Source organism: Caenorhabditis elegans, chromosome V, assembly GCF_000002985.6.
Source record: "Caenorhabditis elegans chromosome V".
NCBI lineage: Eukaryota > Metazoa > Nematoda > Chromadorea > Rhabditida > Rhabditidae > Caenorhabditis > Caenorhabditis elegans.
The window spans coordinates 13,800,914-13,827,827 of record NC_003283.11 but is presented as its reverse complement, the minus strand read 5'-3'; the positions used below and the strand labels follow the sequence as shown (position 1 = coordinate 13,827,827).

The window sequence follows — 26,914 nt, the reverse complement described above, 5'->3', positions numbered from 1 at the left end:
TAAAGTTCGCACCAGCTCCATTTAAAAAAAATCCAATTTTGCTCAACAATTCACGAAGTGTGTGATTTATCCTACCTTTCAAAATATTCTGTTTTTTTACTCATCATTTCCTAGTGGGCATATTTCCATTGTGAGTACCTTAATGGATTGAAAGATGTTGTCTATAAGAGAAATAAATCGTACCCTACTAAAGACAGATGTGCGCGCGCTACAATGGGGCATTGAATCGACGTCATCAACCAGAGAGCACAAAAGAGACCTGTTGCAGAGACTATTGGCAGAATGTAAACGACGTCGGTCGATATGCTATTGCAATTTTTCATTTAGTCCGTATTGTTGTTTATTGCAGTTTGCATTAATCTAGAGAAACCATTCATTGGTAAAATTTTGTCAACTACACAATTTCCTTTTTTTTGATTTTACATTATCATATGCTTTATTAGTCCAGTTTATTTTGTTTGTTTTACAGTTTTGTTGGGGAGTTTAGCACTAAATTTATCTTGAGTCTGTGATCTTGTAAAATAAAAACTATATGGGTTAGCTTCAGCCTAAGTTGATTTCTCCGGGTGTAGGTGCCAAAAAATGTTTTATTAAAACGAAATTTAAACAACATTTAATCAAACTTTATTATAAGGTTCATAATTTCTCCAAAGCATTGAGCAAGTTGAAAGAAAAATAATTACCTTTTCAGCGTCTTTTTTTGCTTCGCGAGCCAATGGTGCATCAGTATTGTATGATCAGTTATACGTTTTTTTTTCAGAATGAATCCTATCGTCTCAACGTTTCCTTTAGGAAAACTGCCAAAAAATTGTGGAATCAAGGTACTTCTACATATGGATATGAAGTGTTGGTGAGTTTTTCTTCCGTCTGAAAAGTTTATTTATGCATTTTATGGTTAACTTTTACAGTCTATATCTCAGTTGTTTTAGGTTTTATCAAAAACTGTCAACTGACAAGAAATGTTCAAAATATTTTTCTATATTTTGTTATTAAATAGTTGTAATCAAACTTATGACAACCGATATATAATCCCACAAGTCTAATGAAAAAATACAAACTATAAAATTACAAATGCGGTTCGGAACTAGTTTGGTATTAAATTCCGCAGTTTTTGAAACATATATCTCTCGAAATATTTGCTCTGGTATTTCCTAACAAATAAATTAATATTACAAATATTCTTTGCAATCCATTATGTTCAACATGTGGTATTATTTTGCAGGATCTCGTACTCGTTCATCAGCAGGAAGACCAAGAACATCATTAAAGGTTTAATGATAAAAACACACCGTTTCAAACTTAGAACTGGCAGAAACTTTTTTGCGCTTTTCATTAATTTCGGTCATTTCGTTATTCATGTAACGATTTTACGGAGAGAAATGCATTAAGATTTTATCGACTTCAATCTGAATGCGCTACAAAAACTAACAGTGACATTGTTGGACTTCGATGGAAATGGATATCACAAGACTTTTCCGGAACCAACGGTCTCCAGAGAAATGACACTGAGAAATTTGACTGAACACTTTCTTGATATTCTATCCATAAAAAATATTGATGTTCATCTTCAAGCGACTGGGCGCTTTCAGATTGACTATCAGTGTCTTACTCCAAACTTGAATGGAATTGAAATCAGAAATCTTATTTTAAGATTTTCGGCAATGAAGCAAATCGCTGAACAGTCAGAAGCCCTCAAAAAATCATTTCAACAATTTTTGAGCACTTCAAGGCAGTTCTCTGTAGCCAAGGCATCATTTCGGAAGACACACCACCACATTTGTATACAAAACTTCGAAATCTTCGAAATCTCCCAACAGCGAAAGCGCGTCAAATTGAATGATCTTATGTGCATTAACAGCCCAATTATAGAGTTCAAAAGCCCGAATTTGATTTTAAATGAAAAAGTGTTGAACCTTTTCTTGAAACATTGGATTCGTGGATCTAATTCACAACTTACGTATATTCAATTTGATGGCTTTGTCCTAGCATTGAATCTTCAAGTGGTATTAAATGGAATAAATTACAAAGAGATTTCTGATGAAACGAAACATAAACGTTTTGCCTTGCCCCATGCCCGAAACGGAAATCATCTGAACTTGCGAGGTGAACAAAGATTCAACGACGGATTCGATATTAGAAGAGACGATGGAACACTTGCAACGATTAGTATTAAACAAGGAAACAGCTTCACGTTTGTAATGAAAATATGGAACTGAAATGTGTTTAAATTCAAATACTTCTTTTTTAATTTTGATTTGAAATAAATAAGTATTTCTTCGTAGAGTTAGATTCTATCATTTCACAAGACCGACCGACCTCTTGAAAGAGAATTTCACTGAGAAAATGTTGTACAACTCGGTATTTCAATGATTTTGCATCACCACGAAAAACTACAGTAACCAGTTAGATCTGTCCCAATTTTTGAAATTCGAGACTTAACTGAAATTTACTTCAATTTCATGACTATATCCGTAGATACTGTGAAAATGAGTCAGAACACAAAAAGCAGAAGTTTCCAGCTATATTTTAAAAATTCAGGACTACTTATGTAGCTCTCTTGTTAAAGTGGTGTAATATCGATATTTGATTGCAAGAACGCAAATTTCGATCAACAATAATTTATATTCCAAAAGAAACAATAACAAATTCAAAAAAAATTTGGACAACGAATTAACGTTTTGGGGATATCGACTTTCGGCGTTCTTTCGACAAATCCGGAATGTCCGAGTCTTTGGCACGCTCCAATAAAGAATATTTGCTTTCAGTGAATCTTGATTCTTTCCATAAATTGTAAAGATAATAGAGTACATTTCGGACGTGAGGACCTTTTCGAACACCAGCTTCCATCAGATCACGACCTGGAATAGGAAAATTTTGAATATTTCTAATTCAATATTACAAAAAAAAACCAACCAGTTATTGGAAACTTGGGAGCTTCAAAATTCTCAATCATTTGAATTCTTTCTTCATCAGCGAGCACACTTTTGGCAAGTTGGACAAGTCGCTGACGAAGTCGATCCTGTTGATTCTCGTGACCAGGACGTACTTCCAAATCAACAATTCTATCAATCCACCAGTCATCGTTTTTTAAATTCTCAACAGCAGATTGTCGTTCACTAAGAATGAATTCACCGAGGAGACGTTCATCGTTCGAGAGCTTCGTAATACGATGAAATTCGGCGATTTGATGTTCATCCTCACACAGGCATGCAATCATTGTCATTGGCTCGACAGTTTTTGAAAACCTATTAAAAACTGTATGAAATCTCTCTAGATTGCATTCCTTCGGAAGTCCCAGATATTTTTGTAATTCACATTGTTCAATCATCGCTTTTAACACCTCATCAGCCATTCTTCCAACCACAATCTTTTTGAGTTCTGTCCAAATTCTCTCGGCACTTATTCCCGCCATACCATCCTTGTTCTCTACAATCGCCTGAATTGTGTCGTGCTCGTGTTCCGTACAGTCACTGATTCGTCCAAAGAAACGGAAATATCTGAAATATAGAGATTTTGATAACAGGAAAATGTATGATAATTGTAAAAACCTAAGAATTCGTAAATAGTCCTCCTGGATTCTCTGACGAGCGTCTCCAACAAAAGCGATGCGCCGAGTTTCAATGTCTCTGATTCCACCGAAATAGTCGACAACGTTTCCATGAAGATCTGTAAAAGAAATTCCAATATTTCATGAGCAAAGAATATAATATTATGGGAACGCGCTCCATTGCCAATTGAAAAACTCCGCCCACAAACTATGGGTCTCGTTAGGTATTTAGCGGAAAGCCCGTGAATGCACACGTTTTCAATTAATTTCGGCGATTTTCTGTTGTTTTTGATTATTTTTCATTTCCTAATGATGATTTGAAAAAATTTATGCGGATTTGAAAGGTGAATAATGGGTTTTCATATTACTATAAATTTTAAATCCAATTCCGTATAAAAATTATTTTTAAAAACAGGAAAAAACAGAAAATGTTTGAAATTTGGCGGAAGTGCCGAAACTAATTGAAAGTTTCAATTTACGGTTTTGCTGACAATTCCTAACGAGACCCATGGTTCGGGGGCGGAGTGCTTTCAATTTCCAATTTCTATACTAACCCAAAAACAGTGAATTGATAGTAAGATCTCTTCTATTTGCATCAAGTTGCCAGTCAGTTGTGTATTCAACTTGAGCCCTTCTTCCATCACACACAATGTCTACACGAAGCGTTGTGATCTGGGAAAATGTATATAGATTAAATTTATTAAACTAAAAACTAAATACCTCAAAGTTTTCACAATCGTCAATGCGACACGTGATTGTTCCGTGCTCTTCGCCTCTTTTATGAAGCATTCTAATTTTATCCTCTTCGAACATTTCCTGAATAAAATATATTTTTTTTGAGATTTGGAAAACAATTAAAACCTTCATTTGAGTCGGTGTTGCAGTACTGGCAAAGTCAACGTCAGCCGGTCGAATGTTCATAAGTAGATCTCGAACAGCTCCACCGGCAATTCGAAGCTCATAATTTCGTTTGGCGAATAAATCACGGAGTTTCAAAAGTTGAGGTGTGAAGAGAGTTCTGAAAAATATAGAATTAAACTTAAAACGATTCTTCAAATATCCGGAACTTGCCGAAAATCTTCATTATCAATTTTCATTGTAGTTGGCTCAATTTGATTCATGATGTATGTTGGAGTTTTTGCTGTTGATAGACTTCTGGTTGTTAAACTAATTATTGTAGTTGGGGTCAAAAATTTAGACACAAACTTCATAAAGCTGATATTCACTCACTGAAAAATTACAGGATAATTTGGAGAAATCTCCAATAGAGATATTAAAAGAAAATCACATATAGACGGATGACACGAATCGATATTTATTATTATGAAATAATTGTTATTAACCTACTTAATCGAATGACGTCTGGCATAAGTCGATAAAACGAAGACAAAAATTTTAAAAAAGGCAATGTCGAGGGTAGAACTTTGAATTTTGACAAGTAGTTTTTACGAAAAATGAAAGCGAAAAAAGAGGGAACCGACAGGGACTAAAAAGCTCATTAGATCAAAAAGAAGTCACATAAGGACTAACATACTGACTGAACTATTGTATAAAGGAAATCAAAATCTGGGAGTAGTGAGCCCATCATTTGAATAAAAATATAAAATCAATCAAACCCGATAACTTAATGGGAAACAATCGAAAAGAGAAAGAGAAGAGTGTGAGACAGAATCTGACAAAAAATAGTAAAAAAAAGAAAAATTATAGTGGCGGGCCGGGATATAACGAGTTGAATAGACACATAAATTCGTTTTTCCTCAAATTTGACGTTTCAATACTGTTGGCTTTTGACTATATTCCATGATATGATAGCATTGTTGATTTAAAAATGAGGGCATCGTGTACAATATTAGTTCCTAAGCAAGAACATTCTATGTACAGGGGCAGAGATTCGAGAATTCGTTAAGGGTATACAGCATCAAAGTCGAGAAGGATAACTTTGGTCTCCTCGGTGTTGTTACGAGATCCGACTGCACACGCTAGCATCGTAGAAGTAGAACAAAGTCTCCAAATACAGCCACCATTGCCTCCAGAATCCAAAGTTACTAGATCTCGAATCAGTGCACCTGGAAAATTTTTTTATGGGTAAAACTATCTGTAATTTATGTGATCTAACCTCTCTCAATATCCCACAATTTGACAGTTCCATCGTCACTACTCGTTGCTACCATATTTCGTCCAAACCATTGAAGTGAAGTGATAGCGGATCGATGTCCAGAAAGCATGTGTACACAAGTTCCCTCGTGAATATCCCATACCTGAAAAAATGATTTAAAAAAATAATACAATTTTTCAATGTTCTCACAATGTGAGGGTTACTTTATCTACTACGCTTTTGTGCTTTTCCATACTTTTGAAAATCATTTCAGATCCGTACACCTTTGTTTGCCATCGAATATTGGCTTTTGTAGAAACAGCCGCAGAGAGACAGAAAACGCAGTGAAACATCAGGACCAATTTTATTAATTGGAATTGGTCTCTAATTGTTTAACAGGAGAGCGATTCAGACTCTCGTACAAATGTTTAACTATGACAAGTTTCTCAATCTTACATCTCTATACTTACTCTAACATGGCTATCTGCATTGCATGACACGAGAATATTGCCTCGAAGTTGCATTCCGGATGTAAGTGAGGTGTGTCCTTGCAAAAGAGCCACACATTCTTGGCCTTCCGGTCGTGTAAAATCCCACACGCGAATTGAAGTGTCCAGAGAGCCAGAGCACACGATCGATCGCTCGCTTTCAAACTGAAAACAAAAACATTATTTTTCGGATTTTGTTATAAGAAAAACGTACGAGAAGAGAATAAACTCTATTGTTATGACCGGTCAGAGTACGGATACATCTCCCAGTATGAGCATTCCAAATTTTAACGGTAAAATCATATCCTCCCGAAACAACAGTTGTTCCATCGAATTGAACGCATCGAACGGCTGCATGATGGCCATGTAAAGTTGCCAGGTGACGTCCGGATTCTACGTCCCATACACGAAGAGTGGTATCTCGTGATCCAGTGACAAGTCTGAAAGTATTAAAATTAAAATGTATGGGTTGAAAGTGTGGTTATTCAGCGAGATTTTTCGTTTTCTTCTCATTTTTAAGATAGAAAATGTATTAAAAAAGTCTTAAACAACCAAATACACGTTCGTGTTTTTCTATTTTGAAACAAAAGTTTTAAAAAAATTACCATAAACTTTTTTTGTGAAATTAGATAGAATAATTTTCTTAAGATATAAATGATCTACAAATCAAAAACTTTCCATCAAGATTTGATATAGCTCGCAAATTAGGGAATTCAACTGTACGAAACCCGAAATTTTCAGTATTAAATTTCTTTTTCCAAGCAGTTATCATAGTGAATAGCCTTACATGGAACCAGCCATAGCCATGCATCGAACAGTGGAAGTATGTCCTTGAAGTGTATGAAGAAGTGAACCATCTACAGTACTCCAAACTTTTACAGTTCTATCAGTGGACCCGCTAACAATATATCTTCCGCATTGAGAAATCTGTGATGTCCAAACTCCTCCAGTGTGGCCGACTAGTGTGTACATAACCTCTCCTTTGTCAATACACCATACTTTAAGAGTGTTATCGTCAGATCCAGTCACCAAGACATCATCATGAATTTGCATACAAGTGATTACATGATCTTCGTGTCCTCGTAGCACTGCTGACCCCATAATTGGATTCGCATTCCAGTTCTTTTCAATTTTATCGGCTCGAAGATAACGTGACTTGTCAGCAGCGCGTTCGAAGATACTGAAAATAAATCGAATGTGATCGGAACGTCTTTAAAAATAATATTTCCAATAAACGTACTCTCCAAACTTCTGCAACTTTAGAAATCGATGAACATTAAGATCACATGGCTGAATGTGATCAGGAATAGTGACTCCAGCAGCAATTGCAGTTCCTTGCCACGCACCAGTAACTCGGTCTCTGAAAAGATAATACTAATCTCAAATAATTCCCGTTCAAAAGTATTACGTGGGATCTGGATGATGTTTAAACTCTTCGACACCAAGACTCTTCCAAATTTTGTCAATTTCAGATATCAATTTCCAATTTTTCGACACCTGTGCCACTTTGAGCAGGTCATATCCGGTTAAATTGTGAAGGATTTTCATTCCGAGCTGAAAAAGTTATATTTATAATTTTTCTTTCCGTTTCAACACAAATACCTCGACAGGGAGGCAGGAGAGGAAATCACGCTGGAAATGGGGTTCAATAATGGCACGCAGCTGTCGAATATTTGTCATGTTGGATTCCTGAAGCAGACGTGTGAATGCATCCATTTGTTCCGCGCTTGATAGATCCTAAAATGAATTCAAATTACACTTTTTTTCAGCAAAAATAGAGCGAATATGCCTGGCTGAGGTGCTCTCTTCAAGGTTTGGAAAAATCAATAATACACAGGTCACCCTCACCGGAGCTTGAATGCATTGTTTTGTCATGTTACTAATTATTGTCGCATTCAAATATTAATTTATTGCATGTGTATTAGCCGCAACGCTGAAAGATTGATCGCGACAATCAATCAATATGTTTACCTTGAATAATGCGATCAAATGTTCGACACGCGGATTGAGGTCGTTGTTTCGAGAGGGAGAAGCCGATAAATCAAGTTTGTGTTGCAAAGGTCTGGAACTGGTACGTTTTGCTATAAATATTCACTACAAAAAGGCTTACGACGATAATTTGTCAGCATTGTAGCTGGAAGAAGAGCCATTGCTGTACGAGCTTTCTTCTCCATTGTCCTGAAGACAAACATTTCAATTAGAATTAAATTATATTCTGAAAAGGGTTGTAAATGTTAACATACATTATATTCCATATCATTATCGGTAACAGGCTCCTGGTCCTCCGGTGTCATCGATCCATCATCCATGTGTACATCATTTCGTGGCCACATATGGCTGAAAAAGAATTGGAAATGAATAAAGGACAAAAACTACTGGGAATGAAGAATTTGAACACAAAAGGAAAGTCGATAAAACTATGATTTTCGTGAGAAAATGAGAAGAGAAGATGAAAGCTTTTTGCACGCGATATGCGTCAAGGCATCCAGTAGTGCGCCAATAACCGCTTGACGCATTTTCCGACGCGCACGTTTGTTCACTTGATGTTCACACGATGAAACATTTTCTATGCATATAAAGTGTATAAAGTTGATAAGATAACTTCAACAAATATTCTCGTGTAAAATAAAATATAAAATGTCCGACTTGTCGGTCACATAATCAGTTTCACAGAAGAAGCAGGTGTTCGATGGTCACTGCTGTTGCATATGACAGCTGGGTTCTCGTCCTTCATGATGGTGCAGAAAAATGTGTTCAACCTTGTTTCAAAATCATTTTTACGGAAAGGTTGTTTCGTATTGCACAAGTAAACCATCCTTATAAATTTCAGGATAATAAGGAATTTAAAAAACGAACTGCATCCCACGAAAACTCTTGTTTTGAAATTTTAAACTGAGTATATTAATTCAGTTTTTGAATAAAATAATACATATAGGTAATATGGTTTTTTAAAACAAGTGATTCAATTTACAACCACAAAAGAAAAATGATTTAAAATCTGTAACATTCTGAACGTAATGTGGTATTTCCATAACTGAATTCAAAAGAATTATGACCATCTGTGGCTACCGAGGGGGTAATTTTATGGAAATGAATACCATAAACTGACAGAAAAAGAGACACGAACACCTGCCACAATTGGAAACAATCGCTTTGGAATTTCTGTATAATATTTCTTCACAAATGTCAAGAACTATTTCTGATATGATAACACATTCATGACTAAACTGCAATTCCCATCTGAAATACGTTAGTTGAGTCATAGCTCACTATTTGCTCCATTTCTTTGTTTTTCACACTTTATTGGCTTTGTATTGCGGGGGGACGAATATGAAAGAATTGAGATGTGATTGAGAGGATTCAATTCATAAATTGTACTGATATTTATCAGCGAAAGTTAAAATTCATATTTGTCAGCAACACATCACATTTGCAAGATATATATTCAATATGCTAGAAATTGCACAAAACCGAAAAATACGATTATTTGAAATAGCCTACATTCTCTGAAAACGGAAATTCCGATTGTTCGACTTCAGGAGGAGCCACAATTTCCAACACTTTTGATATGTTTATTTAGTGAAATAAAAACTGAAATAAAATCCAAATCTATTCAAGAATGACGTTGGTATCAGACAATAAATTCGTGAAATATATTTTTATTTTCACGCCTTTCTACCTATATCATTTCGATAAAAAAAGGACGACGAAACATGAAAATAATTAAATTAAAATAATTTGGCAATTTTGATACTAGTCCAGCTCCAGTATGTCAAAAAATTCGATTAGTTGAAAGAGACCTGACCAATTCGGAAATTTCTGTAGAACGATTTTGGAAAGCTGAAAAAATGTTTTCTTGGAAGATTTTCACATTATAATTAAAATTTGAACTGCAAAACTATAGAAACAAAAACAGAATAAAAATGAGCTCTAATTGTAAATTTAAGGATAAAATCAAATACCAACATCATACGTGTTGCCAAAATTTAGGGTTTTCGGTATGGTGTCTAGAAAATGAAATAGTGGGTATACCTGATTTAAAATTAAAAAGTGTTCAGTCTGTTGTTAAGACTATTATATGTTGCCCACAAATTATTAAAAATGGGTATTTCAGAAAAACAAATGTATTATTTTTGTAGAGCTTTATTTATTTTCAAATATAAATGGCCAACTTACAAACTTTTTGATTACAATATGATGATCTGTTTGTTGGTTTATCGAAAAACGGCATGTTCAGAAATTGCCGAAATTGAACATTTTTTAGAAAATTCCTTGATTACCGCCCACCCCTACAACAAAAGAACTACGGTATTTACTTTCTGATCCGATTTGAAATTCTGGTAATCTACGTGTGTTCAAAAGTTGAAGTGGAAGCATCAAAAATGGATGCAACTTTGAAACTACTTTTAGGCACAATTTAATTACTCCCATTTTCATCCGAGATCATTGAGATCCAGACACAACCATCGTTCAATGTGATTTTGATTGGTCGGCATTCTTTTTTTCATACATCATGTACAGTAATGTTTGCTGCCGGTCTATATCCCTTTTTGTGGCTCATATCCTGGAAATGTTTACATTTTAAAAATCACTCCACACTCTATTCTGTCCCATTTTTGTGTCTACTCCCTCCGTTTTGGCATCAAACAACCGTGTCTTGCTCTATTTGGCAAACGAGAATCAAAAGACAACGACGATCTTTTATGGTTACCAAATGATCATGACCAAGAATGGGCATTTATTTCTACTGACAAATCTGAAAATTGTTAGAAAACAGTCTGCGGATCGGTAAGTTGATTAGGACTCGATACTACTGTAGGTTTCAGGGAAAAAATGATTACAGCATTTTATGGGAAATTTTCTTTTAATTCGATTGCTGAAATAAGTTCTGTAACGTTTCAAATCTGTGAATTTAGAAGCCAAAGCATGTGTTTTATTGCAAAATACTCACTTTTTAAACTAAGAATGTTTCAGACCTCAATGGTTTAGTTTTTTGTTTTTCAATTTTAATTTTGTATTGATTTCAATGCTTCCTTTAATGCTTAAACTGTTTCAGTTCAAAAAACAGAATCATATTTCAAGCATTTGCCATCAACTTCATAGTTATCTTATACTATTACGGAATGGCATCTGAAATTCGCCAACTTAGAGGTAACTGTTGAAACTTGCACTAGAAGCATACTTCTTCTAATGTCAGATAATCACCTTGACTTCATCCAACCATATGTAAATATTAGATCGGATCTATTTGTACGTTTTAGAAAGTGCTGTCCTAGAAGATCAGTCTTGTTTCAGATTGCTCCTAAATATAAGATTTTATCATGTGGAATTCGAAAATCGATGTCCCAACTTTTAATCAATATAATGTGCTTACTACACAATGAAACAGAGTTTCAGAACCAAAATCGATCTTTAAATGATACGTGGATGTCTGAAAGGTACAATAGTCTCTCTAATTCTTTAAAGTAGTCAAAAACTTTTTCAGAGTATGCTCTCACAAAGATCCAGAGTTCCACATTCCTCAAAAAAACGTGGAACAATATCAAAATCTCACAAAATTTGCGTTCATCCGGGATCCCTTTGATAGATTCATCTCATTCTATTTGCACGTTTGTAAAAAGTGAGTTGAGTTCTCTAAACTTAAGAGAAACATGCCACATTTTTAGTGACAATGGATGCTGGGATTGCGGTGACAATATGCGATGTGTTGTGAGAAATGTGTATAAAAGTCTGAAAAGTTATGAGAATGACCCAGATGAAGCTTCGTCGTCTTCGATAGACAGACATGCCGCGCCAATTACATGGTAGGAGACTATATTTGTGAAATAGTCACGGTTTTGTTTCTTTGACCTTTAGTTTTCAACTTTTAAACTTTTAAATGTCGCTTGACAATAAACTCTACATAAATTCACTTTTCAAATTTCCAGGAACTGTAACTTCCAAGAAACCTTCTCACAATATCACCTCATTAAAATTGGCTTCGACTATCAAAGTAGACATGCTGCAATTACTCAACTCACAGATATTCTATACACAAATCGTGTTTCTGACACACTTATTACCAAGATCTCAAACGAATCAATGAGTAAGATTTTTACCTTATACCTACAGTGGCAATGTCTAGTTTCAGCTGGTGAAACGTTACATGGTACCCACAAATCAGTGGGAAGAGTTCAGGCTGAACAACAAGTGAACGAGGATTCTGTAGTCCGAGAGTATCTTCACAAAATCTACTTCTTTGATTATTTGATCTTCAATTTTGATACAAATCACTTGGATGATGAATATAAACAACTATTAACATCATGGAAACTTTTCAAATAAATTTTTTCCGTCGCCTTGAAAACTTAAATTATAAATATTTATTCTAAATTTCAAACAAAAAAAGCTTGGAGATCATACTTTGAAAATTGAATTTAAAATCATCACCAACGCATATAATAGGCGGGATTCGGTCCTTGTGCAGCAAAAGGAAAATTGAACGCAGCCGCTGCAGCGGCGGCAGCTGCAGCAGCATTTGGAGGGTAGGGGAGCTACAAAATAACTAATCAAAAAAATTATGTTCCTCTACTCTTAAAACTAACCCCAAATACTCCACTTGGCTTTAACACTGGTTTTTCTGATTCTTCTTCCTCCTCGTCATCTTTATCATCCATTTCAATAGAGTATTTGCTGGAAATTAGAAGTTTAGTTCAATAAAATAAATAAAAAAGTCATACTCGTCATCATCATCGTTATCTGGTGGGGGTGAGCTTCCATCTTCACTGTGTCCAAGACCACTCATTGCTTTTTCTTTCTCCTGACGCTTGCACTTGTATCGGTGGTTTTGAAACCAGATCTTCACCTGAAAAACAATCAAAACTGATGCATTAAAAATGTAAAGCTTGCCTGCGTTGGAGTCAACCGAATCGAATTAGCCAGTTGCTCCCTTTCCGGAGCAGTTAAATATTTCGCTTGTTTGAATCTTCGTTCCAATTCGTAAACTTGTGCCTGACTGAATAGGACTCTTCTTTTCCGTCGTTGACTCATTGAACTCATTGAAAATTGATGATTTATAGCAGATCTAACTGGATCAATAGAGCACGGAAGTACTGAAAATTGCGGAATTTTGCAGTATCGAAAGAAAATATTTACATACATAGTGGTCATCCAAGTCCCATTTCAATCACTTTTTTAAAAGTGTTTTGTCTATAGATTAATGCATTCAATTTTGGCACATGCGCACTAAAATTATGTTTCTCAAACTCGTATGGTTTCAATTACAATATTTTGAATTTTTGATTTGCAATGGTTCTGCGTCTTTAAAAATTTAAATAAATAAGTTTAAGTCATGAATAGTTGTGAATTCCCATTAAAACTATAGACCAACTTTTGCCTATTTCCAAAATTTATAATCTAATGCAAACATGCACCATTTAAAACTACTAAAATGTTCAATTAAACAAATATCGAAACAATGAAACATTGAAACGTACAAGCTGCAGCTGCTGCAAATCTTGGATCATTCCCATTGTACCAATTTGGTTGAGCTCCGCTGTAACTGAAAATGGGACCGCTAATCAAAAAATTAAGTGTCCCAACTCACCCAGGAAATGGTCCTGCAAAATAATTGCCTGGAAGTCTACCTGGACCATACGGAAACGCACCAGGAACTCCTGCATTTGTTCCAGGTGTTCCAGATTTTGATGCAGCCATTTTGAGAAGCTGTTGTTGTACACGAACTGCAATGGAACGATTTTTGGTTAGAATTGGAAGAAAGAAGTGATGAGAGAGCTCTCGTGGAGCAACCACTTCAGCCCCATTATTGCGTTTGATTCAACAGCCATTGAAAATGGCGGGAAACATGAAAACAAAGACCAGATGAGTACGAGCTGCGATACTGTTTTTAAAACATTTTTAATTACATGGATCGTTACCAAATTAGAATGGTTCATGCAACTTTTTACTAAAATGTGTTTTTAAATGAATTAAATTCAACAATCTTTGAAACCAGTAAGCATTGTTTGATATTCGACGATTGATTTCATGAACACAATTTCAAGAAGACAAAGTGAAAATTAAAAAAAAGAGTGAGTTTATCACACTCTGCAGCTTACCTAAACTCTCCAATGGTGATAAAATGCTGTTGACTGAAAACTTGGAGGGATTGGATTTAACCTTCGATCTTTTGGAGCAATCATCTTCCGAGCTCTTCTCCTCATCAATTCCAGTCTCTTCATTCTTTTCTTTTTTAACATCCAGAACAGGAGACGGCGTCTGAAAGTTTGAAATATAAACATGACAAATGAAAATGTGTTATTCGACGCCGGTTAGGATTGGCGGGACCAAGTCAAAAATGGGCGGTGCTTCTCCGAGAAGATACAAACTACGGTACCTCTTTCTCGCTCATACTTCCAAGGCAGAGAGCTGCTGCAGATGTTTCTGAAGATTATGGGTAAGAAGGGAAGAGTTGATTTCTGAAAAATGGCGTATTTGAAAGTTGAAGTAGAGATATGTGAAAGTGCAACGAACGATAAAGAATTAAAAAAATAATACTGACTCGAATATGATGAATATTTTGAAGAAATATGTAGTTGTGAAAAAAAAGTGTGAAAAATTGCAGTTTTTGTAGTTTTAGAAAATTTAAATCTTTTAACGTTTGGGAGCATCTACATGATAATAATCTGCCACAAAAAGGCGCTGGCGAAAATTGCCCACAAGGCAACCGATAGGGCGATATAAGGGCGACAAAAAAAGCGAGTGAGAGGCTCACGCCTCGACCCGGTGAGATAGTTGTATTTTAATCAAAGTAGTTTCAGAACCGTTAAAGCTTTTATGGAGATGATCAAATTCAATATGCTTCTAAGATACCATTCATATGATGGATGGACACATTCTGGCCTAACTAAATATTAAGATACGTACAGTTTAAGCATCTCTAGACACTAGATTCGAATTTTAAAAACCTGAAAGTGTGAAACGGAAGAGTGAAGATAATGTGCTTTTTCTGTTTTGTGAAGTTTTGCAATGTTTCTTGAAAACAAAAGAGGGGCGGATCTCTTTCCATCACTCTCTCGATTTGTCGTTTCAAAACCAATTCTTCTTGGTTCTCAGTATCCTCTGATTGCCGCTTCAAACCACACTAACTACTTCTTTGTCTTATTGGGTTTAGTTGGCTCCTAAACTACCGTATCGAAGCTCCCTTTTCGGGGGCTCCTTGTTATAAATCGAATTCCGGTTCGAATGAAGGAATTTTGAGCGCAAGACTTGCCAACACACCACACATACGGGCGGCTCGTAATTTCATAAGCATCCACAGATTGTTGGGGAAGAAGACACTAAACGGATGCTCTGTTTAAAAAATCTAACTGAAAAGAGATTGGTGTAAGCGATCAGGAATAAAATGGGAAGATGATGATAAAACTGAATAAAACAAGAAAGTTATGAAAAAACGAGCAAGATTTTTTTTTCTAAAAACTTGAGTACATCTTTCCTTATAAACTTGATCGTTTATTGCTCTACTTTCAAGGTTTGTATCTCATAACCAGTTGTATTCTGTTTTATCAAAAGTGATTCACAGTCAAAGTGTAAAAAAATATTTTGCACGTATTTTGTAAACTAACGAGAACCGATATATGAACTGTCAAAGTGGGGCAAGGGGAGAGCTAATAGGAAAAATACTGTATTTGAAAAATGTACCGAGATTCGAATTGTCAAAATGGGGAATGGGTTGCAAGACTAATAGAAAAATATGGTAACCGAAGTTGATTAAAAAATTCTAAAACTTGGTACTTTCACGGTTTCAAATGGTTTATATTTTCTTCAAAAAAAGTGAGTATCAAAACAATTTGGCAAGTTAACTTATTTAAAATCAACTTCGATTATCTCTGTAAAAGTTTAGAGACTATGAGCTTCTCAACTTGTTCACTTTCGTTTATCTCTGCGCATCTTCATCTCGTATAATATTTTTCTTCCTTCCGGAGACCCCAATCAAGAGTCTTCAGAAGACGACGAAGAGCACTCGAATTCAGAAGAAGAGCCATGTTGGCGGTCTTTTCAGCTAACAATGGAGTCAGTTATCAAGAGATACTTACACTTTTGAGTGAGCAACCGAGAAGCAAGAGCTACAGTAACCTTTGGAAGTTGAAAGTGAACCGATCAAACTATATCAAGAACTCGAAAGCTCATACAACAAAAAACAAAAGAGAAGTGTTATCAGTGTTATCCACCCCAATGATGCGTCTCGGGTGGTTCCCACAGTAAAGAGATCCTTCACACAAAGTGCTCACCAATCAAAAGTGAAAAAGATGCAAAGAGCTCCTCAAACTGGCTCCTGAACATTTGAAGATTAAGAGAAAAGGAGGATGCGATAGTTTTTTGGAAGGTGGGAAACGAATTCTGGAGATCTGGGCGGAAAGAGGCACTTTTGGCACATATGTTGCATATGTTTAGTTGACATTTTGAAATCGAGAAGGACCAATGGTAAAGTGGAGCAAGTGGAAAGTGAAGCAATTCTTAATGAATATGGGGAAATGTGAAGAACATTCTTTTTTATTTAGATTTTGTAGAGGAATACCGTTCATTTCTGATAATGCAGGGTTTTACAATATCTCTACGGTAGTAGGTCTCCACACGGCTCAAAACATGTTTGTAACGGCGAAAATAAGTGCGCTTGAAAAAATCCAGTAATTTCAAATTGCTGCTTCTCAATTTTTTGATAAGTAGAACCTACAGTACTCCTTAAAAACCAATGCAACGTCAGAGTCCTTTTTAACAAACTTGGATTCCATCAGTCAGAAAGCAGTGCAAATGAGAACGTCTGACTACATGTCAATTGGTTATCCTCTATTTGATACTGTCAGGTTTATTCGTGTTGTCTCTGAAAGTGTAATCCACAAACCTAGAAATTGAAAAAAAAACTGATAATGAGTGTTAATCTTTTAAATTAAACCAAAAAGTTGTTTCAACTATAAAATGTGACAAAATTTACTTAAATGTGTCAATTAAAATGATTTTAAACCTGAATGAATCTGCTCAAAAGAATTTCAATACAATTCTCGATTCTCCTCCTCTTTTTCAATTCATTGTGTTCCAAACACTTGTTGATTACCGTCTAAGTGGCTGAGCTGTCTTCGTCTCCATCTCTTCCACACTCTTTTTCTCAATTATCATTGGTTACGCCTAATTGTGACGGAGGACCACCGATATAGGATGGCTCGTTAGGATCGCTTTGATACCAGAGGGCGGTTACCACTTGAGACTTTAGTGAATTGAAAGAGGGTGTCAAGTGATGAGAGAGCGATGGTGTTCCGGAAGTTTGAAGATGTTTGCATACATTTCAAAGGGAATTTCGAATTAAGATTTTTGAAATTTGAAACTTGAAGGAGAGAATACAGATGATGGTATCTCTCCAAAGGAAGCTCTATTGATAAGCATACTTTTTTTAAACTCATAATTTGAAGTTTTTACATTTTTTCAGACGAGTTTCCAACAGAACATAAATTGAGCCGTTTTCTGAAAAAAAAGTTCCATAGAGAAAAGTTGCCATTATAGTGAAACCATATGAGAAAAGCCTTCTCTATTCAAAAGTTGCATTTGGCTTAGAAGTGACATCCTTTTTATTCAAAAAGCGCATTCACTCGGTTTTTAATACATCTTTGCATATGTAGTACTGTCGAAACGCTAAATATAGTTTTTAAAAACTTTGTTTTTTTTATATTTGCCATGTTCATGGGAAACCCTTTCAGCTCAAATATATCCAAAAATACAACATAGAATCTAAAATCAGCTACTCCGACTTTTCCTGAATTAAAGTATTCCTAGAAAGTTGAACTGCAAAATTTTTCATTAACAGTTGACTTTCATCACAAGAAAAAAGTGTCGCGGTACTTGTAAAGTTGCCGAGTGCAAACGTTTTGTTCCCAAGCAAAATGTACCACCCAGAAAACAAACAGAAAAGATCCCTTCTTATCGTTTCACATTTTAATAATATCCTCAATTATGGTATTTTGTTGATCCTAGTCTTTTGTTTGGAACAAATTTCATTTATTGATAGCTGTTTGAAAATTAGGCTAACACACATTGTGTTATCGCCCTCTGACTGAAATCATGAAAACGAGCACGGCTAGACTATCTGGTTAAATTTTTTGAAATAACCGATCAATCTCGTTTTTTAATATTTAATATTTCTAAAAAAAGAATGGCTTGCTGTGATCCGCAGGAATACCACAAATTCCTGAAGAACGGATCGTCTAAGTATCTGAGTATCTAAGTAAGTTTTTTTTCAAATTAATATTTTTTAGTACTGAAATTTACCAAACTATTTTTAGTTAATCAAACACTCAAAAACTTTTTTGCAACTTGCCTAATTTTTTTAGCTGAAATTTTGAAAAATTCTAACGGAAATTTTTTTCGGTGAAGCTTTTCAAAAAAGTTCTTGAGTTGCGCCAGTTTAATGCTGCCCATGATACAATTGAATTATCAAAATGAACATAATGAAAGAGACAAGTTTTAAAACTAACAACATAAGAACCTTGTTTTGTTAGTAACGAGTTGCTTTTAAAACTGTTATTAAAAATTACTGAAATTCTAATAAAACCGTTGATTCGTAGGTGCTCCTGAACAAATATTCAAAATGTGCAGGATTTTCTAAACAATTTCAGGCTCAGTCAGATCAGATTTCTTTTTGAATGGCTTGTTCCAGTCTTTACAGTTAATACTTCTAAATTATCAAGGTAGATTGTAGGGCAGTTTTACATAACTCTCACGGAGCTTCAGTGTTTTTAAAGTCAACTGGAACGTATTCTACGATCATCCAGATCCGGAAAACTTGCATCATAATGCACCGTTTCTGGCGTCATGTGCTCCTTGTAATTTCATTTTTTCTCTTCCACCTGCAACCGAGTATTCGGGGTCAACGTATCCGCTAGCCGCATTGCATGTCCGTCTAGCCGACCTCTGCGTCTCCATTTCTGCAAAACGAGATGGACAGACGGCACGTAACGCAGAGAATCTTTTCGTTTCTTCTTTTTTCATTTTGCTTCGCTCACTCACTCTCTCACTCACTCACACACGCACTCACGCAATGGTCTCTAACTCTCTGTGTAACTCTCCTATTTCTACCTACTACCTCGTCCAGTGCAGCTAGTCGGTGGCCCCCTTCGGTGAATAGACGAACACTGCACAGTTTACACTATTTGCATACTATCGATTGGTTACAATCTGCAACGCACTGTTTCTGTCTCTTTACATTCCTCCTAATTCCCTAATTCCATTGTTGCTCATTAGTGAACTAATGCGGGTATTCCCAGTTGACCACTAACTATTTTTTGCAAACTTTTCAATGTGATCTTTTGGATAATTTTCTTCTGTTCTTGTTCGAACTTTCATTGTTTTTTTCCAAATTGGAAATAGATTCGGAAAATGTTCGAAATTTGGAAAAGTTTGCAAAATAATTCCATTTTTATAATGTTAAATTGGAAAAAAAATTGTCCGAACAAAAATTTTCTCAGAACTAACTTCCAGTTTTTCTTCTTTTTTTTTATGCAAAAGTTGAATTTTGGTCCTCTTGACAACTTCGAAAATTACAATTTTTGTCCAAAACTTGCTACATTTTTTCAGCTCATTTTCCAATCAGCGTTACCTCCAAAAAAGTTCAAATCAAGTCAGTTTTGAATATCCAATGTTTGTCAAAAATTCAGAATGCAATAAACAAAACTATAGTATGTGATCAATTTTACTCCTCTAAAATTGTTTCTTTCTATTTTTTCGCTTAAATTAAATTTTCGATCTCTATGATTAGGCTGTCCAAATTTAAATTAAAAGTGTCGGCATTAATCTGGAATAGACTGAAATCCCAATATAGGAATTGCCCATATCTCGGTGTTTTGGACTCAATTTTCTTATACTTAATTGAATCTGTTTGTCGTTTACTTTTATGTTTTTGGTAGTGTGCTTTAAAAAACATGGCAATCGTTCAAGCTTTACAACTACCTGATTAGCATTTCTTTTCTGATTTATAATGTCATATCACATCAAAATGACCTAGAAACAACTTGATCTACCCCCCCCCCCCCCTGCCTTGTTGAAATAATCGAATCCCTTTTCAACTTCACCTGTCTCATTTGAGCTGCTCTCCTGCTCTCTACTGCCTTCTTTTCATCTTCAACATTCCACCACCACCTCCATTCCATTCGTTTTCGATTTAGTGTAACAAAGTGCGTTCTTCCCTCTCTTTCTCTCTTTTTCCCTCATTTTCTTCCTGTGTCCTTCTACTTTTCAATTTTATTTTTCTCGTTCTCGTGTTCCCTGCGTCTATTGATTTACCGTATTCTCTGTGATCGTCTTTTCCCTGGAACCTTTCTGTTTTGTCGAATTCGATTTGAAAACTACTACTCTCACTTTTTTTTCGCTCTTTCCCTCGTTCGCTTACTAGTTTCCAATTATTCTAATAATCCCCTCACGCAGTGTTTTATCTTGCAGAAACTTGTGAACCCTTATCACCTGCAATGGCTACCAATGGTCACGCAGTGAACGGAGAAGCTCATGTTATGCAACAAGTCGCACAACAACCAGCTCCACCAGGACCATTAGCTCCGCAAGGGATCGGAAGACAGAACGAAATTGTGATCGGAGGACGTGATCGACGTTGTGAGATCTATAAATTCACGTCTGATCAACAGTTGTATGCATCGGCATGGAGCAACAAAAATGATATCAAATTTCGACTTGCTGTGGGAACAGTATCCGACGTGTCCGTTAACCCATGTGCCGCAAACAAGGTGAGTTTTTGAAAAATTTGAAAACGTGTGAGTGGTAATGTTGGCCATAGTCAATAAGGTCCCATTTACTGAAATACCACAAAAAACGCAATTCTAAAAAACGGGTTTTTGCAAATTCTAATCTACTGTTTAAGTTGTCTACAAAATAAGAACTGCAAGATTAAACAGCGATCGTTCTTATTTTTGAGTTGAGTTATATTTTTGAGTCGAGTTTTACTATAGTTCAAAGACACAATTTAGAAAAACTGGAAATCGGAACAAATCGAAATTGAACTGTTCAGGTTTTAAACATAATTTTTGTCTTTCCTTTTGCGGTATTTCAGTATGTATATTAAAACATTTCGAATATTTTGAATTGAAAACCCTATAGACTGTACTCCAATGTAAAAGTTAAAAAAAAAAAAAACGAAATTTATATGTATTTTGAAACATAACAGTTCCAATTAAAACGTTTTCAGGTATCAATTGTACAACTAAAAGACGAAACTGGCGAGCTTGTCGAGACGGCGAGCTTTCCAATGGAGTTCCCAGCCAATGCAGTCGGTTTTATTCCGGATCCAGACAACGTTTACCCTGATCTCATTGCCACAACATCAGATTGCCTTCGCCTCTGGCGAGTAGTTGATGGAAAAGTTCATCCAGACGCAGTTATGATCAATAATACTGTACGTTAAACCTGTAAATTTTTAGTGTTCAATGGAATTTTCAGAACTCACAATATGGATCAGCTTTGACAAGTTTCGACTGGAACGAGCTGGAGCCGAGGTATATTGGAGTTTCCAGTGTAGATACGACTTGCACAATTTATGATGTTGAGGTGAGTTATAATTTTGATAAGATTTAGTGAAATGTTTACAAATATTCAGGTTGGTTGCGCAATTGGGCAGACCAAGCCGACAGCTCCATTCACACTCAAAACACAACTGATTGCTCATGACAAGCCTGTTCACGATATCGAATTTGCTAAAATCAATGGCGGTCGTGATCATTTTGCAACTGTTGGTGAGTCTTGTCTAGCTAGTATTTGCATCTTTTTATAAACATTACGAGTTTCCAGGAGCTGACGGAAGTGCCCGAATGTTTGATCTTCGACATTTAAACCACTCGACAATTGTCTATGAAGATCCAAACAAGGAGAAGCTTCAAAGACTGTCATGGAACAAACAAGAACCTTATTTCATGGCTTTATTTGCCGAGAACAGTCAAGAAGTTCAAATTCTTGACATTCGTATGCCATGCAACATTCTCTGTCGACTCCGTAATCACACTGGACCAGTGAACGGAATTGCATGGGCCCCACACAGTCCACATCACATTTGTACTGCTGGAGACGATTCACAAGCTCTGATTTGGGATCTGCAGCAGGTTCCAAGACCCGTTGATGATCCGATTCTGGCTTATTCGGCTGGTGGAGAGGTGAGCATTTGAATTTGAACTTAAAATCTTATCCGATCAAGATCAAAAAGTAGTGAGATTAAAAAATATATATACCTGAAAATTAAAACGAATGCTGAAAGAGAACTTTCAAAAGTTGACACTAACGATTACAAAAAAAAAACATTTACACGCAGTTATTTGAATTTAATTATAAAAATCTCATTCATTCATTGAACATTTTACCTGAAAATTGAATAAAAAGGTAAAAAAGGTGCGTCCCTTTTTGTTAATTTTTTGCATCAAATTTTCTTATATTTCTTAGAATTTTACATAATTTTCTACAATGTCACTAGTGGGACTCAGAGGTGCAGTCTTAAAAATTGCAAGTAATGAGCCACTTTGAAAACTGGAATATTTGAGATCTGAGAGTTTAAAAACTGTTTTTCGAAGCGGATTGTTTTTATTCTACCATGTTTACATTACATTTGCTGAAACAGTTAACAATTACATCCAAGTTTTTTCTTCTATGCCGAACTTAGCTTGGCTCCGTTTTCGGGGTGAATTTTTTTCCACCTGCTTTTCCGGAATCATAAACATCGAAGTTTCATACTACGTTCAGCTGTTGCACGTAGTTTCTTAGAAAACATAAACTATGAATTGTCACCTAAATTTTGTTGGAGATTTCCAGTTTCAAAACTTTCATTACTATACAATTTCCAGGTCAATCAAATTCATTGGGGTCCTGTACACAGTAACTGGATTGCAATTTGCTTCAACAAAACTCTTGAGATTCTTCGAGTTTGAGCAGAGGATGTGCGTTCTGTTTGAGAACTAACAAAAATTTCTCACATTTCTCAATTAACGTTATTTTCCATTTCCTGTTATGTTTTTATGTTTTTAAATTATAATTTTTTGTCAATTGCTCTGATTTCAAGTCACTTTCTCCGCCTTTGTTGTGAACAACTTATTTGAATTAATTCCAAAGCATCAGTATGATGATTCACGATCTCTTTCAAACCTCAATTTTCTCACGCCAACACACAATTGTTTTATCCACCCGAAAATTATTGTTTTATATCCTATTTTTTTCCATTTTCCATTGTGATAAGGTTACAGGAAACCCGAAAATTTTTTAAGGTGGTTTCAAAAAAAATTTCAGAAATTGTATTTTTTTAAAATATTTATTTTTAACTGAAATACTCCGGTAAATTCCTCCGGCTTTTATACTTTTCAAAATGGATTTTCACTTTGGTATTTCTTTAATTTCTGGTTTTTCACAGGAAAATTCTTCCGACACAGCAGCCGAACGTGAAGCCGCAGCGGTCGTCTCAGCTGCAGACCGCCGAAGACTTTCGGTTTGTACCGAGAGCTCCGCCCGCGCCAGCGGCACCCACATCGTCATCCGCGACGACGACACAGTCTGCTAATGTGAGTTTTCATTTTAGCGAAAGTATTGATGAAAAATTATGTACATCAAAATTGACGTCATTTTTCATCTGTGCCTACGTTGCGAAATGTGATGAACCTTTATATTGACCACCCGACCGTTTCCGCGTGACTGACTGAAAACATGTGTTTGCCATATGAACCTAATTTCTTGACAGCAATGTTGCTTATTGTTTCAGAATTAATCGACTAGTTTTTTCAAACTTTTTGATAGAAAATTGTTTCTTATGAACAGTTCAAGTTTTAGTTTCAATAATACATATAATATCTCTTGAAATACCTACTTTCTCTACAATTTTTTGTTCAAAATTTCATTTAAGAACCATTAAAACTTTGCCTGAAATAATCAAGAGATATCCCAATTAAAAAAAAATTTCTCATTTAGTCTCGAATGATTGATCAATCCCAAGCAGCACCATCATCATCTACGTCATCGTCTCATTTGATGCACCATCATTCGAACAACTATCCATCATACACAAATCCTTCTGCTTCAAGTTCCAATCACAGTAACATGGGTCATCCAAACGCGTCAACAGGTCAAACATCTGCAGTACAAAGAATGGATCCGTTCAATCAAATCCCATCAGAACTTTATGGATCAGCATCGTCAACGTCAATAGCTGCATCAACACGACAACCATCATCACAATCACAACCATCACAACAGTTCAGACAAATGCCAGCCGATTTAGGAGCTTCAACGTCTACGATGCATTCTGTTGCACCGATAGATATTTATGATGTAAGTGAAAGTTTATTAAATTTAAATTCAAAATTTTGATGAAAATTTTCACTAATTTAAGAATTATGGAAACGCCAGTACATCAGATCTACGAAGAAGCAGTGTACGGGGTGATCCTCGAAGGAAGGAGATCTACGCCTACAATGCTCCATTCACATTATTCTCCCATGGCTGGAGCGCAGCTACAGATCCTTCAAGGAAGTTTCGGCTGGCGGTTTCAAGTTTTATCGAAGAGTACTCGAACAAAATTCATATAGTGCAGTTGGACGAAGAAGCCGGTGAACTTGTACATCGGAGCACATTTGATCATCCGTATCCAGCCACGAAAATCATGTGGATTCCCGATCAAAAGGGAACGTTTCCGGATCTTTTGGCTACTAGTGGAGACTATTTGAGGCTGTGGAGGGTTAGTTTTTATTGGAAACTTTAGACTAGTAACTTTTTTAAATTGAATAACAAGAGAGGTTTTGCCTCAATTCTCTGTAAGCAGTATTGCATTGTGAAATTAAATTCAAATTAAAAATTTGTCAAAATTGTCAAACAATTTTATTTGGTCATTGGTCATTTTCCAAAATTATGAGTGCCAAAAACTGAAAATTTTCCTTGCTACTTAACACTTTTTCGAACATCTACTAGATACGTTAACCAAGTCAGAGGCCTTAAGAAAATATCAGAAACTATCAGAAAGAAGTATTTAAAAATTTTGGTACACTCCTACTTTCAAAAACTTAACTTTTTTTTTAGATTGGTACCGACAACAATGCGTGCATTGAATCTCTGCTGAACACAAATCGAACTGCCGAGTATTGTGCTCCGTTGACTAGTTTTGATTGGAATGAGCTCGACATGAATCTCATAGGAACAAGTAGTATTGATACGACGTGTACTGTGTGGCAGCTTGAGGTAATTGCTTTTTCTACTTGTCCTGATTAAAGTGTAACATATTTAGACCGGTCAAGCAATAGGAACCACTCGTCCAACGGCAGCTATTGATGGAACAGTTCGGACACAACTGATTGCTCATGACAAGGAAGTTTTTGATATTTCATTCTCTAGAGGATCGGCTCAAATATTTGCATCCGTTGGAGCAGATGGATCATTAAGGCTTTTTGATCTACGAAGGCTTGAACATTCGACGATTATGTACGAAGATCCTCAGAGACAACCATTGCTTCGGTTAGCATGGAACAGAAATGATCACAATTATATTGCAACATTCGGGCAAGATAGTAAAGAGGTCAGTGAATTTCTTTCTAAAATTTTGAAATTCAAAAGCAAACATTGTTTTGTAGGTGCTCATTCTTGATCTCCGTCTCCCATGTACTCCAGTTGCTCGGCTACGGAATCATGAAGCAACAATCAACGGACTATCTTGGGCTCCACATTCTGGATCACACATTTGTACTGCTGGAGATGACTATCAAGCATTAATCTGGGATGTTCACGAGATGCCCAAACCAATTAATGATCCAATTTTGGCGTATCGAGCTCAGGCAGAGGTGAGCAGTTTTTAAATTGAACAAGTTTTGAATCAGGTCTTTCATTTGTGGGATGAAAACGGTAGATAATTCAGTATTTATTCCAATGAAACCTACCCCAACCATCTTTTTCACGCAATGATCACTATTCCGCTTGAATGACCGTTTGTCATTTGAATAAGAAAAAAAATAAAGCACAACAATTCAATAAATTCCTATATTTTCCAGGTCAACCAGATCCATTGGTCATCATCATTCCCTGATTGGATATCAATTTGTTCAGACAATAAGCTTGAAATCCTTCGAGTATAACTTTCTTCATTCATCCCGCTCTCTCCATCCAAAATCTAATCATTTTTGTCGATTCGTAGTGACCAAATTCAGTTTTTATCTCTCTTGTTTTATTTTTCGCCCTGCGAGAAAAACTCCCCGATATCTCCATTCATAATTCATATTTTTAATTTCAGTAGTACCACCGAAGTGCCTTTTCGTTTCTCACTGAAAACTGCGTATATCTCTCAAACTGTCTGCAACAAAAAAAATCCATTTGTCAATTTTTCTCATTAAAAAACCATCGCAAAATCAATTTGACTGTTAAAATCCCGCAAAATCTTTCGTTCTCCGTTCTTCTCTCAACCTTGGTACTGTTAGGGTCATCCTAATCATTGCTCAATTTGCTCAATTAAAAATTAAAATTTTCTGCGCAAACAAACTCAAAAATGGTAATAAAAATAGGTTCTATGTATGCAATATTCGCATCTTATTCTTTAATATATTCATTGTTTCTTTTTTCAATGTCATAAATTATATATTTCCTAGTCATTTCCTTGTTCATAAAACATGATGATACACGCGAAAATCACTTTCATATTTTTATAATTCATCATTTCAAATACAATAAATATATTCATGCAAGTATATAATCTAGAAACCCGCAAACAACACAATGAGAGTCATTTTTTAAGAAAGAAAACGAAAT

General features: G+C 35.6%; 6 protein-coding genes, 3 non-coding genes and 1 pseudogene across 12 annotated transcripts; 6 read left to right on the top strand and 4 right to left on the bottom strand.

The window, feature by feature from the left end:
• Positions 1–776: 776 nt before the first annotated feature.
• Positions 777–2,215, top strand: F55B12.11 (annotated as a pseudogene). Its single transcript has 2 exons — positions 777–850; positions 1,223–2,215. Coding segments are annotated over exons 1-2 (1,067 nt in total).
• A 390-nt stretch (positions 2,216–2,605) lies between these two features.
• On the bottom strand, positions 2,606–4,776 carry hpo-31 (CCA tRNA nucleotidyltransferase 1, mitochondrial). The gene is made up of 7 exons (NM_001028805.10): positions 4,619–4,776; positions 4,409–4,565; positions 4,268–4,363; positions 4,102–4,219; positions 3,549–3,666; positions 2,914–3,497; positions 2,606–2,858 (listed from the first exon to the last, which is right to left on the bottom strand). The coding sequence occupies exons 1-7, from the start codon at positions 4,666–4,668 to the stop codon at positions 2,671–2,673; spliced, it is 1,311 nt and encodes a 436-aa protein (NP_001023976.1). The 5' UTR covers positions 4,669–4,776; the 3' UTR covers positions 2,606–2,670.
• A 71-nt stretch (positions 4,777–4,847) lies between these two features.
• Positions 4,848–8,467, bottom strand: sel-10 (F-box/WD repeat-containing protein sel-10). 3 transcript variants are annotated; one of them, NM_074020.8, is made up of 11 exons: positions 8,374–8,467; positions 8,241–8,308; positions 8,102–8,198; positions 7,733–7,867; positions 7,539–7,684; positions 7,371–7,490; positions 6,918–7,310; positions 6,345–6,570; positions 6,113–6,295; positions 5,664–5,805; positions 4,848–5,613 (listed from the first exon to the last, which is right to left on the bottom strand). In NM_074020.8, the coding sequence occupies exons 1-11, from the start codon at positions 8,461–8,463 to the stop codon at positions 5,450–5,452; spliced, it is 1,764 nt and encodes a 587-aa protein (NP_506421.1). In that variant the 5' UTR covers positions 8,464–8,467; the 3' UTR covers positions 4,848–5,449. The 3 variants fall into 3 exon arrangements, 2 of the variants coding, with proteins under 2 accessions (NP_506421.1, NP_001023975.1); NM_001028804.6 differs by having other exon boundaries at positions 4,849–5,613; positions 8,102–8,192; NR_003169.1 differs by having other exon boundaries at positions 5,450–5,613; positions 7,979–8,192; positions 8,374–8,463.
• A 2,383-nt stretch (positions 8,468–10,850) lies between these two features.
• On the top strand, positions 10,851–12,454 carry F55B12.2 (Carbohydrate sulfotransferase; the record flags this gene model as incomplete). The annotated part of the gene is made up of 8 exons (NM_074019.3): positions 10,851–10,918; positions 11,187–11,281; positions 11,328–11,380; positions 11,426–11,568; positions 11,616–11,750; positions 11,797–11,934; positions 12,058–12,215; positions 12,261–12,454. 8 exons carry the CDS (start codon positions 10,851–10,853, stop codon positions 12,452–12,454), a joined length of 984 nt encoding a protein of 327 aa, NP_506420.3.
• A 23-nt stretch (positions 12,455–12,477) lies between these two features.
• ceh-24 (Homeobox protein ceh-24) lies at positions 12,478–14,597 on the bottom strand. The gene is made up of 8 exons (NM_074018.5): positions 14,505–14,597; positions 14,227–14,386; positions 13,716–13,851; positions 13,606–13,670; positions 13,019–13,221; positions 12,850–12,974; positions 12,715–12,802; positions 12,478–12,663 (listed from the first exon to the last, which is right to left on the bottom strand). The coding sequence occupies exons 1-8, from the start codon at positions 14,517–14,519 to the stop codon at positions 12,556–12,558; spliced, it is 900 nt and encodes a 299-aa protein (NP_506419.3). The 5' UTR covers positions 14,520–14,597; the 3' UTR covers positions 12,478–12,555.
• Positions 14,598–16,004: 1,407 nt separating this feature from the next.
• Positions 16,005–16,221, bottom strand: F55B12.13. The gene has a single exon (NR_069919.1). It is a non-coding gene; the product is annotated as an Unclassified non-coding RNA F55B12.13 (non-coding RNA).
• A 285-nt stretch (positions 16,222–16,506) lies between these two features.
• F55B12.12 lies at positions 16,507–16,688 on the top strand. Its single transcript, NR_069918.1, has one exon. It is a non-coding gene; the product is annotated as an Unclassified non-coding RNA F55B12.12 (non-coding RNA).
• A 541-nt stretch (positions 16,689–17,229) lies between these two features.
• On the top strand, positions 17,230–17,439 carry F55B12.15. Its single transcript, NR_069917.1, has one exon. It is a non-coding gene; the product is annotated as an Unclassified non-coding RNA F55B12.15 (non-coding RNA).
• A 3,151-nt stretch (positions 17,440–20,590) lies between these two features.
• swan-1 (WD_REPEATS_REGION domain-containing protein) lies at positions 20,591–23,433 on the top strand. The gene is made up of 6 exons (NM_074017.8): positions 20,591–20,889; positions 21,348–21,554; positions 21,599–21,706; positions 21,756–21,891; positions 21,947–22,305; positions 22,987–23,433. The coding sequence occupies exons 1-6, from the start codon at positions 20,617–20,619 to the stop codon at positions 23,068–23,070; spliced, it is 1,167 nt and encodes a 388-aa protein (NP_506418.1). The 5' UTR covers positions 20,591–20,616; the 3' UTR covers positions 23,071–23,433.
• A 113-nt stretch (positions 23,434–23,546) lies between these two features.
• swan-2 (WD_REPEATS_REGION domain-containing protein) lies at positions 23,547–26,852 on the top strand. Its single transcript, NM_074016.9, has 7 exons — positions 23,547–23,694; positions 24,098–24,457; positions 24,519–24,863; positions 25,202–25,360; positions 25,407–25,694; positions 25,750–25,956; positions 26,164–26,852. The coding sequence occupies exons 2-7, from the start codon at positions 24,104–24,106 to the stop codon at positions 26,245–26,247; spliced, it is 1,437 nt and encodes a 478-aa protein (NP_506417.1). The 5' UTR covers positions 23,547–23,694; positions 24,098–24,103; the 3' UTR covers positions 26,248–26,852.
• The last annotated feature ends 62 nt before the right edge of the window (positions 26,853–26,914 follow it).

What these genes read in the sequence shown, in the direction of transcription:
- swan-2 (NM_074016.9), top strand. Translation starts at nt 24,104, where the DNA reads ATGATTGATCAATCCCAAGCAGCACCATCATCATCTACGTCATCGTCT. An exon ending in CACCGATAGATATTTATGAT is followed by an intron (nt 24,458 to 24,518) that starts GTAAGTGAAAGT and finishes CACTAATTTAAG; the next exon opens with AATTATGGAAACGCCAGTAC. An exon ending in CGTATCGAGCTCAGGCAGAG is followed by an intron (nt 25,957 to 26,163) that starts GTGAGCAGTTTT and finishes TATATTTTCCAG; the next exon opens with GTCAACCAGATCCATTGGTC.
- hpo-31 (NM_001028805.10), bottom strand. Translation starts at nt 4,668, where the DNA reads ATGAATCAAATTGAGCCAACTACAATGAAAATTGATAATGAAGATTTT. An exon ending in CAACACCGACTCAAATGAAG is followed by an intron (nt 4,364 to 4,408) that starts GTTTTAATTGTT and finishes TATTTTATTCAG; the next exon opens with GAAATGTTCGAAGAGGATAA. An exon ending in GACTATTTACGAATTCTTAG is followed by an intron (nt 3,498 to 3,548) that starts GTTTTTACAATT and finishes TCTATATTTCAG; the next exon opens with ATATTTCCGTTTCTTTGGAC.
- swan-1 (NM_074017.8), top strand. Translation starts at nt 20,617, where the DNA reads ATGGCTACCAATGGTCACGCAGTGAACGGAGAAGCTCATGTTATGCAA. An exon ending in CAGTTATGATCAATAATACT is followed by an intron (nt 21,555 to 21,598) that starts GTACGTTAAACC and finishes TGGAATTTTCAG; the next exon opens with AACTCACAATATGGATCAGC. An exon ending in GCACAATTTATGATGTTGAG is followed by an intron (nt 21,707 to 21,755) that starts GTGAGTTATAAT and finishes ACAAATATTCAG; the next exon opens with GTTGGTTGCGCAATTGGGCA.
- sel-10 (NM_074020.8), bottom strand. Translation starts at nt 8,463, where the DNA reads ATGTGGCCACGAAATGATGTACACATGGATGATGGATCGATGACACCG. An exon ending in AAACATCATCCAGATCCCAC is followed by an intron (nt 7,491 to 7,538) that starts GTAATACTTTTG and finishes TTATCTTTTCAG; the next exon opens with AGACCGAGTTACTGGTGCGT. An exon ending in ATAGAGTTTATTCTCTTCTC is followed by an intron (nt 6,296 to 6,344) that starts GTACGTTTTTCT and finishes TTTTGTTTTCAG; the next exon opens with TTTGAAAGCGAGCGATCGAT.
- ceh-24 (NM_074018.5), bottom strand. An exon ending in ATCACCATTGGAGAGTTTAG is followed by an intron (nt 13,852 to 14,226) that starts GTAAGCTGCAGA and finishes GTTCCATTGCAG; the next exon opens with TTCGTGTACAACAACAGCTT. An exon ending in GATAACGATGATGATGACGA is followed by an intron (nt 12,803 to 12,849) that starts GTATGACTTTTT and finishes TCTAATTTCCAG; the next exon opens with CAAATACTCTATTGAAATGG.